General features: G+C 42.2%; 1 protein-coding gene and 1 non-coding gene across 14 annotated transcripts in view; both read right to left on the minus strand.

Annotated features, from left to right (window-relative positions):
• Positions 1-21997, minus strand: part of Nrf1 (nuclear respiratory factor 1) — a 128177-nt gene that overhangs the window by 57355 nt on the left and 48825 nt on the right. For 6 of the 13 annotated variants that reach the window (XM_029570016.1, XM_029570018.1, XM_029570012.1 and 3 more), the window contains 5 exons: positions 21321-21555; positions 21168-21203; positions 14137-14251; positions 9109-9235; positions 718-858 (listed from right to left, as the gene is read on the minus strand). In XM_029570016.1, the coding sequence (XP_029425876.1) occupies positions 718-858; positions 9109-9235; positions 14137-14251; positions 21168-21203; positions 21321-21543 (642 nt within the window). In that variant the 5' untranslated portion in view covers positions 21544-21555. The remainder of the gene's footprint in view (positions 1-717; positions 859-9108; positions 9236-14136; positions 14252-21167; positions 21204-21320; positions 21556-21997) is intronic. The other 7 variants (XM_029570020.1, XM_008846354.3, XM_008846356.3 and 4 more) reach the window with 3 other exon arrangements.
• LOC115072578 lies at positions 8796-8937 on the minus strand. Its single transcript, XR_003851623.1, has one exon. It is a non-coding gene; the product is annotated as a small nucleolar RNA SNORA48 (small nucleolar RNA).

The following is a 21997-nucleotide window of genomic DNA, read 5'->3' on the forward strand; positions in this document are numbered from 1 at the left end:
ATTTATCAGGCAAACCAGGATTATATAGTAAGACTCACCAAAAACACGGGGCGGGGGGGGGGCTGGTAATATTAAATACTGCAATGCTGAATAAAATTAAGGGGAAAAAAATAACTGGATTTAGCAAGCTAGAAGTACATTGATAAATACAGTGGGAAAACATGTTAGAAAGTGTTTGGTCTTTGATCATGTTATCACTTTTAAACAAGAGAACCATAAAAGGAGCCAGCACCCAGGCATGCTGATTCATGTGACTTCTCAGAGGAAGAGGGAGGGAATGAATAACTCAGAAGTGCCCTGCTAAGTTTTGTTTTTAATTTCTGGAGAAGCAGCTTTGCTTGACAATAACATGGTGCGACGGAGAATTACATGCAGAGGAGCGGCTCCACCAGAGATGGAACTTTCTGCCTTGACTGTGATGCCTCAGACTTCTAAATGGTCCCCAGTTCAAACTAACCTCAAGTAGAAAGTTTCCTTATCTAATACAAAGGCCCCTTATCTAATACAAAGTGTCAGGAAAGACTGTCAGCAGAGAGGAGCACATATGCATTCACCTCGCCAGGAAGCTTCTCCTGGCACCATTTTCTCCAAGGCTGCCACTGCCTCACCATCACATGTCAGTCCACATCACCAAGGACAAAGCTAAGAAGTGATGAGAGGCCCTCCCACACCAGCACCTCCTGCCTTTGCATCTCCTCTTCACTTCCCGCCCCATACCTGGGTCATTTTGTCCACAGAGACTGGAATCCCATCGATGGTGAGAGGTGGCAGTTCTGAATTAACCTCCTGTGGCGCAGGGGCGTGTTCTGCCAGAGCAGACTCCAGGTCTTCCAGGATCATGCTCTTGTACTTTCGCACCTGCAGGGAATTGAGGGCAGAAGTAAACAAGATGCTCAACAAGCAAGGAGGACTGGTGCCAAGCAACAAGAGAGTGGGTGGGGCTGGTCTCCTTGAACCACTGCAGAGCCCTGAGAACAAACACTCCTGCAGGTAGCTGGTAAAAATACTTGCTGGCCTCAAAGACATCAGACTGACAGAATTAAAGGAAAAGATGCTGAAATTATAGGTAACAACAGTGAAAAGTCGTCAGTGGGGAAAGTTTTATAGAAATACTGTTTCTTGGTTAAAAATCCTGTTTTCTCTATCAACAGAGAACTGTCCTGTTTCCAATCTAACAAGAATGGTATTCATTACTCTGCACTTCCCAGGCCAGTTGTGTCCCAGGTCACATCTAAATGTGGCAGCTAACTGTCAAAATCCTTTTCAAGATCCAAGGACTATTTCTAAATGCTAACATATTTCAAACAATTGCTACTTTTTGGCAAAGCCAGGTATCACACAGACAGGAGATTCAAGTGCGTTAAGAGGCTAGATGGGAAAGAATCAGACAAAACAAGAGATATCAAATGTATCTGACTGCTGAAAATGCCATTAGCAGGAGGGCCTGAGCCAGAGAATCCACTGGTTGCATGCGCCTTCCTTCAGGTAATCCCTTGGGACAGAGGTGACCTTCAAAGCCAAGATGCTTTTCTAAATGCTAACACAGGTCTGAATCAGACAGTGTAGTTCCTTGATTCTATTCTTCACCATTGAGTGAAAGGTCTCTCAGGACAAGAGCTGTCCAGCAGCAGCAGCAGCACAGAGCACAGAGCACATGCACACATTTTTCTATCATGAGCAGGAGGAGGTGGACGCTGGATCCTACAATCACCAAAAATGGGCTCATTCACTTAGAATACACAATGGAGATGTGGATGCCTCTGGGGATAATAAAGCCATGGAATTATGGAAATGCAACAAGATGGGATGGGAAATCAATTTGCTCTCAGGCTTTAAGGCATTATCTTAGAAAAAAAAAAAAAAAAAAAAAGGAAGAGAAAATGAATGTTGCCAGAAAGTTCCAACAAGGTGTGAGCCTGGCTTTCTGCTAAGTGGTCTTACTTCCTCACTGGCATCTCATTGAGGCTCAAGAAGGGAAGACCCCCATACCCCACTCCATACTCAGAAAAATAACCAGTCCAACTTCTACAGCTATAGAATCCTCCAACTAAAGAGATGAAGAAAAACACAAACTTCTAGATTCACTATGACTCTACTAGTTCAGTTTTATACTGGTTTCTAATACAAAAAGGTTTTAATATTTTATTTATCATATTTATTTTATTTTATGTGTATGAGTGTACTGCTTGCATGTGTGTAAATGCACCCAAGTTGTGCAATGCCCAAGGAGGTAAGAAGAGGGTTTCAGATCTTCTAGAACTGGAGTTATAGACAGTTGTTGGCTGGCATGTGTGTGCTGGGAACCAAACCTGGGTCCCCTGCAAGAGCAGCCAGTGCTCTTAACCACTGAGCCACTTCTCCAGACCCATAATGCAAAAAGTTTAAAAGACTACTGCCAGTCTATTTTTTAAAATTTATTAATTTTATTTTATATGTATGAGTGCACCTGTGTTGTACAATGCCCTCAGAGGACAGAAGAAGGTGTAAGATGTCCTGGAACTAAAGTTACAGACAATTGTTAGCTACCATGTGGGTGCTGGGTCCTCTGCAAAAGCAGCCTGTGCTCTTAACCACTGAGTCATCTCTCTAGCCCTGCCAGCATGTTTATTGTAACATGAGCATCTAGTGTTGCCAAGGCAATTCTATAGGCTTCTACTTCCTATATTCTGAATTTTTATGCTTCTGGGTTCTGGTCTTTAATGAACTGAGTTGAATTCTTAGGTGTAAGCTATTAGTAAGAATGAATGACAATCATAAAAACACATTTCATTATGCTGGTAATACCTAACAGTCAAAGACAGTAAAATTCCAAGAGTTCATATCCTGGTATTTTTTGAAACTTATCAGTGCTAGGGCTAGAGAGATGGCTCAGCGGTTAAGAGCACTGACTGCTCTTGTAGAGGACCTGGGTTTGATTCCCAGCACCCACATGGCAGCTACAAACCATCCTCAACTCCAGTTCCAGGGAAATCTGACGCCCTCTTCTGACCTCCACGGCATTGCACAACACGGGTGCACTAAAATAAAAATAATAAATAAAATATTTAAAAAAATACTTATCAGTGCTATATAATTCCTTAGTGATATCTTAATTTTAAAAACCTGCTGGTAGAGCATGCTTCATAGTAATTTGCTATAGAACAATTTCAGGTGAGCCCAGACAATTTCAGGTGAGCCCAGTAGTTCTACTTAAGCATGCGGTAGTAGATTGCCCAGAATTATAAAGCTGGTGTTTCAGCTGGATGTGGTGGCACATACTTTTAATTCCTGTACTACAGAGGCACAGGCTGATGGATCTCTTTGAGTTCAAGGCCAGCCTGGTCTCCTTATTGAGTTCCAGACCAGTCAGTACTAGGAATGAGACCCTGTCTCAAAACACAAAAAGCTGATGTTTCAACTCTACCAGATCTCTCAATTCTGAGATGCATTCCCCACCCTAAGCATCTGGCCCCAATGTTCAGTCCTCTAAAATTGCATTATATCTTAAAACTGCATAGGTCACTCCATTCACCTTCCTCCTACTTTAAGTGGTCAGTCTCCTATCAGCCGTTGCATCTAGCAAAACCTTTTCTGCTTCTGGGTCTTTTCTGCTTTTTCATTTTGCTGTTGTTGAGACAAGGTCTCTCTGTAGCACCAGCTGGCCTGGAAGTAGCTATGTGGATCAGGTTGGCCTCTATCTCACAGAGATCTGCCTGCCTCTCTGCCTCTGCCTCTGCCTCTGCCTCCTGAGTGCTAGGATTAAAGGTGTGTGCTGTTGGGTGTGGTGGCGCACGCCTTTAGTCCCAGTGCTTGGGAGACAGGGGCAGGAGGATCTCTGAGTTCGAGGCCAGCCTGGTCTACACAGTGAGTTCCAGAGCAGCTGGGGCTACAGGGAGACCCTGTCTCAAAAAAAAAGGGGGGGGTCAGCTCTCACTATGCTTTGCTTTGCTCTGCTTTTCTGGGTTCTGGGTCTTTAATTCTGTCTCTTTTTTTTTTTTTTTTTTTTTTTTTTTTTGTCCGTTTGAGACAGGGTCACCCTGGAGACCAGGCTGGCCATGAACTCCCAGAGATCGGTCTGCCTCTGCCTCCCAAGTGCTGGGACTACAGGCGTGTGCCACCACGCCCAGCCTTCTCTTTTTTAAAAAAATTAATTATTTTTATTTTATGTGTATGAGTGTATTGCCTGCATGTGTTTAAGTGTACCTGTGTCCTGTAATGTCCTCAGAGGTCAGAAGAGGGCACTGGATCCCCTGGAACTGGAGTTACAGATGGTTGTTAGCCCTTGTAGGTGCTGAGAATTGAACTTAGGACTTTTGCAAGAGCAGCCAGTGCTCCTAACCCCTAGGCCATCTCTCCAGCCCTTCCAGTGTATGCTAGGCACTATGCTAAGGAAGGGCTGGGGGAAATGGTGAACAAATTACGGGTCACAGTTCCAATAGCTGTGCTATTCCAGGCACATGTGGGAAAATGAGTAAAATAAGGATAACAATATCTTCCTCACTGGGAAGCAGTAGAAATTAATTAAAGTTGACTGTCTTTGTCCCAAATAAAATATTTAAAAGGAGATGTCATAAGGAACACTGACAAATAGTCAAGTTATAAAACAAAAGTAATTACAAAGATGAGTATCTAATTACAAACTAGAGCTAAGTATGACTAAAAATGTGGCATCTCATTGTGAGGCTCAAAAAGGGAAGACCCCCCATACACCACTCCATGCACCCAGAAAAGTAACCAGTCCAACTTCCGCAGCTGTAGAATCCTCCAACTAAAGGGATGAAGAAAAACACACAAACTTCTTTTAGATTCATTATGACTCTACTAGTTCAGTTTTATACTGGTTTCTAATACAAAAAGGTTTTATTAAGTATGCTGAAGGGATGTCTCAGCCATTAAGAACAGTGGCTGTTCTTGCAGAGGATCCAGGTTCGAATCCCTGCAACCACATGGTGGCTAACAACCATCTGTAACTCCAGTTCCAAGGGATCCAACACCCTCTTCTGTTCTCCACAGGCACTGCATAACACAGGTGCACTTACATGCATGCAGGCATAACACTCATGGGACATAAAAAAATTTTAAAGTGGCAGAGCCTAGTGTGGCAGTACACGCCTTTAATCCCAGTGCTTAGGAGGCAGAGGCTGGTGGAGCTCTGTAAGTCCAAACCCAACCTGGTCTACATCTCAAGTTCAAGGTCAGTCAGAGGTACACAGTGAGACACTGTCTCAAAAAACAAAAACAACAAAAAATGTGGTGGAAAGATGCTATAATACAGTGGTGCCTGAAAAAAGACAGTCTTTTGGCATTGCTTAAAATTAAGAGTGAGCTGAGCGTGGTTGTGCAAGCCTGTAGTCCCAGGACTAGGGAGGCAGAGACAGGAAGATCTTTGTGAGTTCAAGGCCAGCCTGGTCTACATAGTGAGTTCCAGGTCAAGAAACAAAAATCAATAGTGAGCCTAATCTGTTCTCAGAACTTGTTCTTCTGAGGTCTCTTGGAGCTGTTCTTGCAAACAAAAGACTTGCTCTGTATTTACTGAACACTGCATCCAGCATAATATGGGAAAAGAGGACCTGTGTATCAGGGAAGGATTTTTCCTTTCTGACCCCCACCCATTGACCCAGAACAGCATACACAACTACAAACAGCTATTATGATCTTCTCCCACCTGTTGTGTGCAATATAAACTGAGGATAATTTGTTGCTTTCAGCACTGATATTTTCACAACATTCACACAAATATACACTATTCTGTCAGTGGCAAGAATGGGTCATGAGGGATTAAATCTTACAAGATGAGCCCAAGGCCTATTAAGATTGTTTACACTGGGGGCTGGTGAGATGGCTCAGTAGTTAAGAGCACTGACTGATCTTACAGAGGACCCTGGTTCGATTCCCAGAAAAAAACATGGCAGTTCAGGACGTCCTTAACTCCAGTTCCAGGGGATCCAACACCCTCTTCTGACCTCCTCAGGCACTGTACAACACGGGTGCACTCACCCACATGCAGGCAACATACTTGTATACATTAAATAAATTAAAAAATATATTTTATTTACTATTTTTATTTTATGTCTATGAGTGTATTGCCTGCATGTATGTGAGTGCACCCGTGTCGTGCAATGCAGCAGAGGTCAGAAGAGGGCTTTGGATTCCTCTGGAACTGGAGTTAAGGATGGTTTGTAGCCACCATGTGGGTGCTGGGAATCAAACCCGGGTCCTCTGCAAAAGAGTCAGTTCTCTTAACTGCTGAGCCCTCTGTCCAGCCCCAATTAATATCTTTTAAGAAAAAGATTATTTACACTGTAAATAAGCTCAGAGTGTTAAATGATGTCAAAACATAAGATTAACTTTGGTTACAAGGTCAGATAAGATTTCCATTTGTAGTAGAAGGCATTCCCAGGATGAAACAACTTTAACTTCCCCAAATTTTTATTTGTATTTTTCAATGAGTAACTTTAGAATATTTGTCTAGGTTCTCCACGTAACTCCTTTTAAAAAATATTGATTTGCTTATTTATTATTATTGTTGTGTGTCTGTGATGTGTGTGAATACACAGAGGTCATAGGACAACTTTGTGGAGTTAGTTCTTTCCTTTCACCTTTATGTGGGTTCCAGAAATTGAACTCAGGTAATCAGGCTTGCATAACAAGCACCTTTCCCTGATGAGCCATCTTGTTGGTCCTCTTCATGTAACTTCTATTCATAAGATCACATTATTATTATTATTATTATCATTATTATATTTATTCTGAGACAGGGTCTCCCTATGTAACTTTGGCTAACCTGGAATTTGCTATGTAGGCCAGACTGGCTTAGAACTGACAGACCTGCCTGCTTTTGCCTCCTGAATGCTGGAATTAAAGGTGTGTGCCACCATGCCTGGACCACATTATGGGCCACATGTCATTCTTTTTTTTTTCTGTCTTTTTGAGACAGGGTCTCCCTATAGTCCCAGCTGACCTGAACTCACTATGGAGACCAGGCTGGCCTCGAACTCACAGAGATCCGCCTGCCTTTGCCACCCGAGTGCTGGGATTAAAGGCGTGAGCCACCATGCCCGGCTATTGATTTTTTTCAGTTTTATGTGTATGCATGTATTGTCTGTATGTAGGTAAGTGCACCCATGTTGTGCAATGCCTGAGGTCAGAAGAGGCTGTCGGATCCCCTGGGACTGGAGTTACGGACAGTTGTTAGTTGCCATGTGGGTGCTGGGATTCAAACCTGGGTCTTCTGCAAGAACAGTCAGTGTTCTTAACAGCTGAGCCATCTCTCCAGCCACCAAAATACAATTTAAATCTTCTTGTTTTTCTTCACTTTCAGTTTTTTTTAGACAGGATCTCACTGTGTAGCTCATGCTAACCTTACAATTGCAATTTTCCTGCCTCTACTCCCTAAGGGCTGGGATTGCAGGCATGTATAGCTGCAATTTCAATCTTAGCAGATCACTCTTGTACTTATGATACAGTTATTTTAGTCACAGAATGAGGTATAAGTGTACAATAGCAAAAATACTATTTTTTAGAAAATTATGTATTATAATCAAAATATTCAACTATATTATGGAATCGAAGCAGAGTGTTAAACCAACATTTCTGAAAAATGCCCAAAGTGATTTTTTTTTTAATATTTTATTTATATTTTATGTATGTAAGTGCATTTCCTGCATGTAAGTGTACCCATGTCATAAAATGACCACAGAAGTCAGAAGAGGGTATCAGATCCCCTAGAACTGGAGCTACGGATGGTTAACCACTATGTAGATGCTGGGAATCGAAGCCAGGTCCTCTGCAAGAGCAGTCAGTGCTCTTAACCACTGAGCCATCTCTCCAGTTCCCCAAAAATGATTTTTTAAAAGATAGGGTCTTGGTATGTAGTTCTGGCTGGTCTGGACTCACTATGAGTAGACCAACCTGTCCCCAAATTCAGAGATCCAGCTACTTATGCCTCCCAAGTGTAGGGATTAAAGGTGTATGTCAACACATCTGGGCCAACGCAAAAGAGATTTTTTAAACATATACTCAGGGGCTAGAGAGATGGCTCAGTGGCTAAGTACACCTGCTCTTTCAGAGGTCCCTGATTTAGTTTCCAGCACCCACAAGACAGCTAGCTTCCAGTTCCACAGAACAGGATGTTTTCTTCTGGCCTGCATGGGCATTGCATGCACATCATGCACTTTCATACATGCACGCAAAACACTCATATACATAAAAATAAAATTTATTTTTTGTCTTTTTTTTTTCCTTCGGAGCTGAGAACTGAACCCAGGGCCTTGCGCTTGCTAGACAAGCGCTCTACCACTGAGCTAAATCCCCAACCCCAAAATAAATATTTTTAAAAAATTTAAAAATACACCCAAAAAATATCTGATCTTCTAAGTTTGCCTCAAAAGATTAACATTCCGGAATCATGTAGCATTTTGTTTCAGACATAAATCTCAGAGATCCACCTGTCTCTGCCTCCTGAGTGCTGGGATTAAAAGCATGGGCTACCATTCCCAGCTTGCATTGTTTTTTTGGTTTTTTTTTTCCTTCGTTCTTTTTGAGACAAGGTCTCCCTGTAGCCCCAGCTGGCCCAGAACTCACTATGTAGACCAGGCTGGTCTTGAACTCACAGAGATCTGCCTCTGCATCCCAAGTGCTGGGACTAAAGGCGTGCATGCATGCGTGTACCACCACCTCCAACTTTGCATTGGTTTCTTAACGCAAAAAAATACTGCCTTTTTTCCCCCCTGATGTACCTGGTATAGTATAATACCTTGCTATGGAAGTAGAAACAGTAATGATTCTTTAATTTTTAAAAAAGCTTATTCTTTATTTTCTGTACCCTAGGTATCAAACAGCTTTGGCCCCTAAGCCAGGCATCGAGTTAGGATGAACAAAGGACTAGCATCTGCTCTGCCCCTGACTGATAAAAGAACACCACCACCAGTGAGATGTCTCTGCCCATTGCCAGGGGGTTGATCTTTTTTGTTTTGATCTGCATAAAGTAGTTTAAAAACCAGTCGCCATCTTCCACCCCTGAATAAATGGAAATAAAAAGAAATGCTGACATCTGAACTGGAAAGAGGAAAAGGCAAAAACCTACAGAAAGCAAAGGGCATCCTTGAGCACAACTTAGACATGGCTTACCACATTCTCCAGAGGTGCTGCGCCAAACACCTTAAAGACCGGGTTGGGTTTGGAGGGCGAGATGCAGAGAACAATGGCTTGCTGTCCCACTCGAGTAGTATATTCATCTAATGTGGCTCTGAGCTTCCTGGATCAGAATAAAGAGAATAAAGTTACAGGATGATAGAAAATATGTGACACTGACACAGATCAAACTCACCAAGATTTGAGACAATTCTGATCAGATATGTTCTTTGACCCAAAATATAAAAAAGGAAAGAAGTGTGAAGTATGAAATTCTGTCAGCATACATATCTTAAGTCCATCGAACACAGGGCTGTAGTGGGGCTTATGCCTTGGGACACCACAGGTCTATTTCTAATACAGTAAGTATCCACCCTCCTGATCTTATCAATACCAAATATTGTTACTTATGTCGTATCTCCATGATTAACCAAGAGGCCCAAAGTGGCATGCTCTTAATTTCTTTTATTGATATAGCCATTAATTATTTCACACAATTTTATCAAAAAATAGTATTTTTTAAAATGTTAGGGGTTGGTAAGATGGCTCAGTGGTAAAGATGCTTGCAGCCAAGCCTGAGGATCTGAGTTTGAGCCCTGGGACCCATGTGGTGAAAGGAGAGAACTAACTCATGAAAGCTGTCTTCTGATCTCCACAAATGTTCCATGGCATAGATGCACACACACATATATATACGAACTCACACAGTAAATAAGTAGATGTTTAAAAAATGTGTGTATAGATTTTTCTTCTTTTTTTGTCTTTTTGAAACAGGGTCTCCCCGTAGCTTCAGCTGGCCCGAAACTTGCTCTGTAGACAGGGTAGCCTTGAACTCACAGAGATCTGCTAGCCTCTGCCTCCTTGTGCTGGGTTTAAGGCGTGTACTATCACAGCAGGCCTTTAATTTTGTTTTTGAGACAGGGTCTCTCATGTAGCTCAGGCTGGCTTCAAGCTCAATAATGTAGCCCAGGCAGGCCTTAAACTCCTGATCTTCCTGTCTCTACCTCTCATTTGCTAGGATTACAGATGGGCACTACCATGTCTAGCTGTGCCTCATTTTACTCTGATATAGAAAGACTGTCTTAGCATTTACTGTAAACTTGAAGTAGCTTAGAATCACCTGAGATGGAAGTCTCAACTGAGGGATTTCCCATATCAGATTGGCCTGAGACCATATAGGAGGGGGATCATCTTGATTGCTAATTGATGTTAGCCCCTTGTGAGTGGCACCATCTTCTAGACAGGTAGTCTTGGACTGTATAAGAAAGATAGCTAAGCCAGGAGTGGTGGCGTACACCTTTAATTCCAGCAGAGGAAGCAGAGGCAGGTGGAACTCCATGAGTTCCAGGCCAGCTGGGGCTACAGGGAGACCAAGACCCCCCACCCCCCGCCCCAAAGAAAAAGCTAGCTAAGGGGGCTGGAGAAATGGCTCTCAGCAATTACCATCACAAGGGATCCGATGCCCTCTTCTGACCTCCACGGGCATTGCATAACACAGGTGCATTTACATACATGTAGGCAATATACTCATACACATAAAAAATAATAAAAGGAGCCGGGCGTGATGGCACACGCCTTTAGTCCCAGCACAAGGGAGGCAGAGGCAGGCAGATCTCTGTGAGTTCAAGGCCAGCCTGGTCTACATAGTGAGTTCCAGCAACAGCTGGGGCTACAGGGAGACCCTGTCTCAAAAAGACCAGAAAAACACTACGGAATTATCAAATTCCTGAAAACTTGTAACTAGAAGATGGTTAGAAGCCAGATTTGTTTATCTCCCCTTTTTTTCCAGAAAGGATTTTCTTTAATGAATGCACAAAAAATGTAAAATGTAAAATTTAAATGTAAAATATTCAAAGGCGTGTGCCGCCACGCCTGACTGATTTATTTTTATGTTTATGAGTGTTTTGCCCACATGCATGTAAGTGCACCCATGCATGCAATGCTCATGGAGGCCAGAAAAGGGTGTCAGATACCCTAGAACTGGAGTTACTGGTGGGTATTGGCCACCAATGTGGATGCTAGGAACAGAACACAGGTCCTCTGGAGAATAGCCTGTGCTCTTAATCATTGAGCCATCTCTCTAGCCCCTAAAAAAAAAATCTTGAAAAAAGCTGGGTGTGGGGGCACATGCCTTTAATCCCAATACTCAGGAGGCAAAAGCAGGAAGATCTCTAAATTTGAGGCCAGTATGGTCTACATAGCAATTTCCAGGCCAGCAAGGACTATACATGAGACTCTGTCTCAGAAAATCAAAACCAATCAACCAACCAAGCAAACATACAACAGATGGATGGATGGATGGATGGATGGATGGATGGATGGATGGATGGAAGGAAGGAAGGAAGGAAGGAAAGAAAGAAAGAAAGAAAGAAAGAAAGAAAGAAAGAAAGAAAGAAAGAAAGAAAGAAAGAAAGAAAGGAAGAAAGAAAGCTAACGAAGCATCAGACAGCAGGCAGTGTTCCTCAATGGCTTCTGCTTCAAGTTCCTGCCCTGAGTTCCTTCAATGATGGGCTGTGAAATAGAAGTGTAAGTCAAATAAACCCTTTCCTCCCAAGTTGCTTTTGGTCAGAGTGTCTTAGCACAGCAACAGAAAAGAAACTAGGACCACAGACCCAGTGCTTACAAATGAGACTGAAATGGGAGGAGGTTTTGCAGATACAGTGGTCGGGCTTTCTGTGGAGTCTGCTCCAAGATCACTGGAGGCCTATGACTTAGGATAGTATGACACCCTATATATTAGCTAGGGGTGATGGCACATGCCTTTAATCCCAGCACTCAGGAGGCAGAGGCAGATGGATCAAGGCTAACCTAGTCTACATAGTGAGTCAGCTTAGGTTACTGGGAGACCCTGTCTCAAATAAATAAATAAATTAAATAAATTAAATTTAAATAAGTTAAATAAAAACAGAAAACACCTTTGTCCAATTTATTCATGGCTTCCATTTGCTAAATCTAGTGCTGAATTTGCAATGATATAACCTGTAGGCAGCATCTGACAGAACTGATCATGACCCCCTTTAGAAATAGCTTTTGTATTTGTCTCTAGGACGCAGTCTCTAGGATTTTCTTCCTGACTCATCGGTTGCTTCCTAGACTCATCTGCTAGTTCTCTTCATCTCCCCAACCTCCAAAGGGTGGAGTGGGTCAGACGTCAGTACACATTGCTCCCTAAGTGACCTCACCCAATCGTGAGTCTTCAATATTATTTATATGACTGTTATACTATTAACAAGAACTTAAAATTTTTTAAAAATATTTTCTTTATTATTTTTATTTTATGTGTATGAGCATATTGCCTGCGTGTGGGCAGGCATACCCAAGTCATGCAATGCCTGAGGAGGTCAGAAGGGGTGTCAGATTCCCTGGAACTGCAGTTTCAGGTGGCTGTTAGTCACCATGTAGGTGCTGGGAATTGAATCCAGGTCCTCTGCAAGAGTAACCAGTACTCTTAACCACTGAGCCATCTTTCCAGCCCCAACAAGAACATTTGAACCCAGACTCATATGCCCAGCTGCTTATTCTATATTACCATGTAATGGCTAAAGGGCATAACACTTAACATGCCCCACTCAAAGTCCTCCCTGATTCTGCCTGCCTCCACTGCTATTGTTCTTCCTCCAACAGTTTCTAGTTTCTGTCTTTCTAGTAATCAGACTACAAATCTTGAGGTTATTCCTCACTATTTTTTCTGTCTCTGGATCTGATCCATGAGGAAACATGCTGAGTTGACTTCTAAAATCCACCCAGAACTTAACCACTTCTTTCTTATAAGCTGTGCTGCTGCCACACTAGATTTTAAATGCTCTCATCTCTGACCTGAACTACTACAATAATCTCTTGACTGCTGTTTACATTCTTGTAACCCTGGAATCTTAAGTCAGTAGCTAGACTGACACTTTAAACACATAAGTCAGATTGTATCACTGCTGGGGCAAAAGCCTTCACTGATCTCTACTTCACTCAAAGGAACAAACTCTGATATCAGAACATAATATCTTTCTTGCTGCTGCTGCTGCTGCTGCTGCTGCTGCTATTGCTGCTGCTTGGTGGATTCTGGTTGCTTTTTTTTCTTTTAGTTTTTTGAAATAGGGTCTCACACCATGTAGCCCAGACTGGTCTTGAACTTGCCATGTAGCTGAGGCTGGACTTTTAATTCATGATTCTTCTGCCTGGGCCTCCTCGGTATTGGGAGTACAGCCGTATGCCACCATACCTGGCTGAGTATTTTTTTAGTTTTTAGAGGACTTAAAATTTGTGTATATGCCTTTTCTTGGTGGTGGTAGGAGAATGGGCAGCTTTTTGAGATGGAGCCTTATAGCCCAAGCTGGCTTGAAACTAACTAGTAGCACAGGCTGGTCACAATCCTGCCTCAGCATCCAAAATGTTGGGATTACAGGCATGAAGTACCACACCAGCTCAAAAGACCTCTTGATGAAGCTCTTCTCTACTAATCTGACTATTCCTCTCCTGCTCCCCATGGCTTTTTCTCTAGCATGACTATACTCTGGCTCTTAGTATTCCCTCTGCCTGAAATGCTCTTCCCCTAGCCATAAACATGGTCACCTTCCGCTTCTTCCCAGCTCTGTTCAAATGATGCCTACCAAAAGGATTTCCCAGATCATTCCTAAAATAGAGCTATGTTCTCTCACCTCCTGACATGTATTTTTCCTATTCCATTTTCTCCCCTGACATGTACTAGCATCTAACATAGTATACACTTATTTTCTTTCTCCTTCTGTCACAATATAAGTTCTTTAAGGGACTTGTTGTTCAGTGTTGTATTCCCAATGCCTAGAGTGCTGCCTGGCATACAGCAAGCACATAAACGTCCTCTGAATGAATTAATGTGATGTTATACATCACATTAGATTTCCATCTATTTAATTTTGTGGGAGTGTTTTCTAGTCTAACTCTGTTATCAAGGACTCCAACCCAGTGTCTTGGGGAACCTAGGAATTAATTTTCTAGCTCAGCCATCCACATAGGAAGAATGTGAATAGCAAGACAGAGTAGGGGAGTCCTCACCGAAGTAAACGTGTTTGCTGTCTCTTTCGGATAGAAGGATTAGACTCAAACACATGAGGCCGTTTTCGTTTCTTCCCTGTGGCCACAGCAGCTGCAGCAGCCATTCCCACAGGACCTGAAATAATAAGTATGTGCTGAGATGAGGCAGGAGTCTGTATCAGTACAAGACAGAAAACACGCTGTCAGTGAAGACACAATGTTTCTGATGTTATCAATATACTTCAATGTTCTTTCCCATGAATCACAAAAATTAGTTTTTAAAGAAGTAAATGATTTATACCTTCCTGCCACACACGATCTTGAATTCTGTGCAACGCTGTCATTTTGTTTTGCCAGCATGCCCATACTGTGAGGGCTATGTTCTCAGGGGTATTAGGAAAAACTGCAGCACCGAGGGGAATGGAAACAAGGTACAAACTTCCAACTGCTTTCCTAGTTCTGTGTCGTCTTTCCCATTCCTCCAAGACTCAGCCACGTTAAGGAACTGGGGAGACTCACTCACACTGGAACTAGAATACTACCATGTAGAAGAGTATGTGGAAGAACACCAACTTAACTAGAAGCTTTTCTTGTATCTCTGAAAATTGTGTCAAGGAACTGGAAACACTGACCACAAGGTCAAGAGGATGAAACACGCTGACCAGAGATGAAAACTCCTTATTTTAAGTAGAAAGTGTTGGGGCTGGAGAGATAGCTCAGCGGTTAAGAACACTGGTTATTCTTACAGAAGACCTGGGTTCGAATCCCAGCACCCACATGGCAGCTAACAACTGTCTGTAACTCCAATTCCAGGGGACCCAACAGCCTCTTCTGTCCTTCTCGGGCATTGCATGACACAGGTGCACTTATCTATATGCAGGCAATACACACATGCACATAAAAATAATAAATAAAAAAGAAGGAGGAAGTGTTAGACAGGGTGTGGTGGCCCATGTCTTTAATTCCAGAACTCAGGAGGCAGAGGCAGGTGGATCTCTGTGAGTTCAAGACCAACCTGGTCTACACAGTGAGTTCCAGGCCAGCTGGGGCTACAGGGGGACCCTGTCTCAAAAAGACCAAAAAAAAAGTATGAAAAGTGTTGATCAAAGTTAGTCTGGCTTGACTGAAACTAATGCATAAAGGTCTTAGGGAATTATTATTATTATTATTAATATTATTCTTTGTGTGCATGTGTGAGGGAAGGTAGATGAAGTATAACCTAAGGAACTATTATTGGAGTCCCTATTACCTAGGATTTCAACGTATCAAAGGCAAAGCTAGATGTGGTGGCACATGCCTTTAGTCCCAAAACTCCAGAGGCAGGCAGAGGATCTCTGTGAATTCCAGGTCAACTTAGTCTATGTAGTGAGTTCCAGGTCAGCTGGGGCTGCTGGGATACCCTGTCTCAAAAAAAAAAAAAAAAAAGACCCTATCCACCCCCGAAACAAACAACAAAAAACAAAGACAATGTTTTTTCCTTTTTAAAAGATCATTTTGTCTTTATTCTTTTTGCTATAAAAGATTTAAATAAAAATTAAATTTAATTGCTCACATATATATCAGCATGTATATTCTAAGTGGATAAATTACAATAAGCCTTTCTGTATATCTAGATGAACTTCTGAACAGGCTTACTTAAATATGACCCTGTAAACAACCCCAAAACAAGTAAAAGCTAGATGTAAACAAATGCTTACTTTCCATCACAAACAAGTGATGGGGGATTTTGGGGGAGGGGGTGTCTTTTTGAGACAGAGCTCCCTAGAGTCCCAGCTGGCCTGGAATGCTCTATGTAGACCAGGCTGGCCTTGACCTCAAAGTTATCCTCCTGCTTCAATCTCCTAAGTGCTGGGATTACAAGCAAGCACCATTGTACCCAGCTATAGGAGAAAAATCTTATTAAATATTAAAATTAATAATTAAAAAATCTTAATGTGGGTTCTGGGAACTAAATCTGGGTCCTCTGTGAAAGCAGTCAGCTCTCTTCACTGCTGAGTTATCTCTCTAGCCCTATAATGTTTAATTCTTAAAAAAAATATAAAATTAAGTTTAAAAAAATCTTGGGGCCCAGTTAGGTGGCTTAGCAGGTAAAGGTGCCTACCACCAAACTTGATAACCTGAGTTTGAGCCACATGATGGAAGGAGAGAATCGACTCTGCTGGTTATCCTCTGACACCAGTACCATAGGTGTGGCATTCACACACACACACACGAAAATAAAATGTCAGGTCCATCTTGATACTTTTCTATATTCCAATATTTCAGTATTTTCCCCCAATATTCAAGATTTTGTACTTGCTGAATAATTTACCAAACACCATTCTCAAGGTAGTACTTGTGCCTACAGATCTGGGAATCTTTCTCTACTTCTTTAACTTGGTATTCTATCATCAATTCAGAGAAAATAATAAATTCAATTTTGCTTTAAAGAAAGTCCTCTGCTGGGTATGGTGACATACACCTTTATTAAAATGCTTGAGAGGCAGAGGCAGGCAGATCTCTGTGATATTAGGTCCAGCCTGGTCTACACAGTAAGCTCCGGATCAGCTGGGGCTATAGGGAGACTTTGGTGGGTAAAAGAAGGTCCTGTGAGGCCAGGCGTGGTAGTACACACCTTTAATGCCAGTCTTGGGAAGGCAGAGGCAAATTGCTATGAGTTCAAGGTCAGCCTGGTGTACATAGGAAGTTCTAGGGCCAGTCAGGGCTACACAGTGAGACCTTGTCTTAAAAAAAAGGGGGGCAAGGGGTGCTGGAGATGGTTCAGCAGTTAAGAGCACTGGCTGCTCTTGCAGAGGACCCAAGCTCAATTCCCAGCACCCACATGGCAGCTAGCAACCGCCATAACTCAGGTTGCAGGGGAATGTGACACCCTCTTCTAACCTCCACACGGTGTACTTACACACATGCCAACAATACAATCATTCACATAAAATAATAACAATTATATATATATATATTTTTGGGGGGGGGTCTTTTTTGAGACAGGGTCTCCTTGTAGCCCCACTGTCCTGGAACTCACTATGTAGAGCAGGCTGGCCTTGAACTCACAAAGATCCACCTGCCTCTGTTTTCCAAGTGATGGGATTAAAGGCATGCGCCACCACGCCCGGCTATATATATATGTATTTTAAAGCCCTTTGAAGAGCCGGGCATGATGGTACATGCCTTTAATCCCAGTATTCAGGAGATAGAGGCAGGAAGATTTCTGTGAGTTCAAGGCCAGCCTGGTCTGCATAGTGAGTTCCAGGTCAGCTGGGGCTACAGGGAGAACTTGTCTCAAAAAGACCAAAAAAGGGGTTGTAGAGATGGTTCAGTGGTTAAGAGCGGACTGATTGCTCTTGCAGAGGACCCAGGTTTGGTTCCCAGCACCCACATGGTGGCTACAAACCGTCCTTAACTCCAGTTCCAGGGGAATCCGAATCCCTCTTCTGACCTCCGTGGCATTGCATGACACGGGTACACTCACATACATGCAGGCAATACACTCATACACATAAAATAAAAATAATAAATTTATAAAAAAGAAAATATAAAAGTGTAACTTCAAAGGATGAGGTTTTGGAGCAGATTGCTTCTCAGTTCTTTAAGTAGGGTTTACAAGCATGGAGATTGGGAGGATTAGTTGAACTTGGAGATTTTCTCTATGCTTTATACTGGTGCTGCATCTGTAATACAGAGGTGTCTAATATCCACTGAACTTGTCTTCCTTTATCTTGGTGCCTTTTATGTATGAGGGGACTCTTCTGGCCACACTTAGGTTTGCAGCCTGAGAAAAAAAAATATAAATATATTTTTTAAAAAGACCCAAAAAAAAAGTTCGGAGCTGATATAAAAAAAGGCTGACCCATCTTGTGTGTGTGTGTATACAGATGTACATGTATGTTCATGCATGTGGAAACTAGAAGACAAACAATTGGGCTAGGTTGGCTGGATAGCCCCAGGGACCTGGCTGTCTCTTCCCATTGTAGGGATTATAAGCACAAGCCACCACACTCAGCTTCTTGCCTAGGTTCTGGGGCTCAAACTCTGGTCCTTAGGCTTGCACAGCAAGCATTTTGCTGCCCAAATCATCTCCCTAGCCCCTTCCTAGTGTTTTTTGTTGGTGGTGGTACTGGTGGTGGTTGTTGGGTTTTTTGTTTTGTTTTTGCTCTTAAAAATCAGTACCAGACTGATGGCGTGGTGGTGCACGCCTTTAATCCCAGCACTTGGGAGGCAGAGGCAGGCAGATCTTTGTGAGTTGGAGGCCAGCTGGGCTACATAATGAGTTCCAGGACAGCTGGGGCTGGGCTACAGGGAGACCCCGTCTCAAAAAGCCAAAAAAAAAAAAAAAAATCAGTACCAATCAAGAGCTGTCTGGGCTGAAGAAAATTAGAATCATTTTTTAAAAGACAACATGGTATGGTAGTCATTTGCCTTTTCTGGTTGCCTTTAGATATAATGATGCTACAGACTACTCTGCTAGCTAGTAGTAAGGGTGCCCGGCCAGGATCAATCACACCCCCAGGCAATTAAGGATGGCCCTCTGCAGCTTCTGCAAGAACTTTCTGTTTACTGTGATTACAAGAATCCCTGCCACCTCTGTGACCCTGAGGCCCATTTGGTTTGGCTGTCTGCCCTCCTGTGTCATTTTCTCTTCTGGTTCACAAAGCTCAACCTCAATGGACTCCTCCCCATTCCCATCTGCAAGTCTTTGCTTTGAGAAAATTTCTTTAGTCTGAAATGTTCTTTCCTTGGCACTTCCCTGTGCTGTACCTGTCAGTCACCGCTTCTCTACTCAGGAGATTCTGGACACTCTGTCTGAAGCCTGACTCGCTGCTTCACTCTATCCTCTTCCCATTCCTTTACCTCATGATTTCTTCAGAGCAGCTAAGCTTTCTACAACTGTTCTACTTTACTACTTGTACCCCTCAGCAATCAGTGGCCTGACTGCTCTTATTTGTAGAATTTACAACTGTAGTATAATAATTCCTCAATAACTGTCTATGATGAAATGGCAACTCATTTCTACTAACTGGGCCTCAGTTCACATTGGCCACATAAAGAACTTTAGTCCTTTCCTGTCTCTTATGTTTTTGTTTTGTTTGTCTTTGAGACTGGGTATCATTATGTTGACCAGATTGCTCTTGAATTCCCGGGCTCAAGTGACTCTCCTGCCTCAACCTCCTCAGAGTGGAAACTACAGGCTTGAGCCACCATACCTGGCCAACTCTGTCTTCTCTTTAATCACACTGGACACTGAACCCAGGGCCTTACATGTGCTAGGCAAGTGCCCAGTACTGAGTCATACCCTCACTACCCTTGCTGATCTTGTACACTACAACAATGTACAGTACAGTAATATAGCAAATCCATGTTTCAAAAGCATCTTCTTTCACAGGAAGAAAGTTGACCTGGGTTCATTATGTTATGATGCCCTCTTCAGGGAAGTATAAAAATTTCACAAAACATATTACTAACAATTTCTGTTTTGCCATTAAGCCCTATTTTTAGCTTTCACCCTCCCCTAGTGTTGGGTATTAAACCCAGTGCCTTACACATGCTAGCTAGGCAAGTGCTTTACACTGAGCTATATTCCTGGCCCTTTCTTATTTTTAAATTCACCATTCCAGAAAAAAGCACAACAGATAATAAGAGACAGTATAAGATTATTTTCCATTGTACTTATCTTCTTCATCTTTAAATATAGCATATATATATATATATACACACACACACACACACACACACACATATGTAGTGCTTTGGTTATTCCTGATCATTAGTTTCCCATCTAACTCTGCAGCTTTTCCTAAATCCCTGCTAAGACCAGGACTCCTTGTAGGATGCTAGATCCACCTAGGCATGGTTTGCAGGATATATTCTCACCAGTGTTAAATACACAGTATAAACAAATGATACAAAGCATGGTCCAGCTTTACATCACTTAGCATCCCAGAAAAATCTCAAAAGCATAAACTGAATTCAGACAATTTAAGATTGCCAGTGCTCTCAGGGCTACCTGGACAGAAGCAAACAAAAGCCATCTCAACACGATCTTAGATACCAAATCGTTTTTAAAAATAATTTCTAGAGCCGGGCGTGGTGGCACACGCCTTTAATCCCAGCACTCGGGAGGCAGAAAAAAAAACTTTTAGTTTCTTATCCCTAATATATGATGTTAATATCACAATATAAAATAGTCCAACAAGTTCTACTGTCTTTAAAATTTTCAAATACTTTAAAAGTTCAAAGTCTCTTTAAAAGTCTCTTATGGAACTGGAGAGACAGCACAGTGGTTAAGATCATTGGCTGCTCTTACAGAGGACCCAGGATTGGTTCCCAGCACCAACATGGCAGCTAACAGTCATTGTAACTCCAGTTCCAGGAGCTCTGATGCCCTCCTCTGGACTCCATGAGCATTGCATGACATGGGCGCATTTACATACATGCAGGCACTACACATTAAATAAAATTTTTTTTTTAATCTTAAATAATTTTCTTTCTTTCTTTTTGTCTTTAATTTCTAGACACATCATGCAACATTCACTTACACATCCCCAGTATATGAAGAGAGAAGCCAACATGAAGACCTGCTAACAATACACACCAGAGACGGGTCTACAGCCTGTAAAATCATATTGCTTACTGTGGAAATAGAAAAAAAAAATTCAAACTAGAAACTTAGATGGCAAATGTGGACAGGGGGAGAAACCCACACTAGAAATTTTGGGACCAAGGCAAACAGCTCAGTAGTAGAGCACTTATCTAGCATGTTCAAAGCCCTGGGTTTCATCTTTAGCACAAAGGGAAGAAAAATCAATACTAAAAAAATTTTTTCTTAATATTAAAATAGTTAACTCTAAATGTCCGGCCTTACATTTTATATGAATGTGACAAATACTTCAGTAAAAAGCCAGAAGACTGTCAGAATGGAGAGAAAACAAAACTGAAGCCATAATGCTAGGAGTAAGTGACCATCAAACTTAACTCTCAGAACAGGCAAAAGTTGGAAATGCAAGGCTTAAAAACTGTGATGAAGGGCTTGGGATGTAGCTCAGTGGTAGAGTACTTGCCTAGTATATGCGAGGCCCTGGGTTTGATCCCCAGCACTGAAAAAAAAAAATGATGAAAATAAATGTGAGAGTGCTTGAATCCTAGGCTCTTTCAGATAGGCATGAAACCACAAATTAAGAAAAAAGAAAAAAAGATTCTAATACAAACATTACCTGCAGCAGCCAGATGGGCAGTTACCTCATCAGCTGCCGTGGAGTTGAGTATATCTGAGTCATCATAAGACGTGTCCTCTGGGGAAGATGGGGAGTCTTCATCAGCACTTAGCATGCTGTGCTCAGTATAAGTGGCCACGTGGACCTGCTGTACTTGCTGGGCTACTGCATGGGCTTCTATGGTAGCCATGTGTTCAGTTTGCGTCACTCCGTGTTCCTCCATGAAGATCTACTGCTAGAAAAAAAGAGCAGGATTCGGTGTATAGTGTAACTCAATGCTTTAACTAAGATATTTTCTTCAAAAACAGAGGAACTTTGACAAGCCTCTGACTTTACTACTTACTTGACACCAAGGCATGGGAAATAGGAAGCACAATTCAAATATGACATAAAAATAGAATATTTTTCTTATATGAAACAATTTTGGTGGAAATTCACTATGATAATAATATATACATATTACATATAACATATATATGTATACACACCAGGTCATAAAACATTAAATACCCTGATATATGTAAAAAAATATTTTAGCCAGGCGTGGTGGCGCACACCTTTAATCCTAGCACTTGGGAGGCAGAGGCAGGTGGATCTTTGTGAGTTCGAGGCCAGCCTGGTCTACATAGTGAGTTCCAGGACAGCTGAGGCTACAAGGAGACCCTGTCTCAAAAAGA

This window comes from Nannospalax galili, unplaced genomic scaffold (genome assembly GCF_000622305.1).
Source record: "Nannospalax galili isolate Female #2095 unplaced genomic scaffold, S.galili_v1.0 scaffold660, whole genome shotgun sequence".
NCBI classification, from domain to species: Eukaryota; Metazoa; Chordata; class Mammalia; order Rodentia; family Spalacidae; genus Nannospalax; species Nannospalax galili.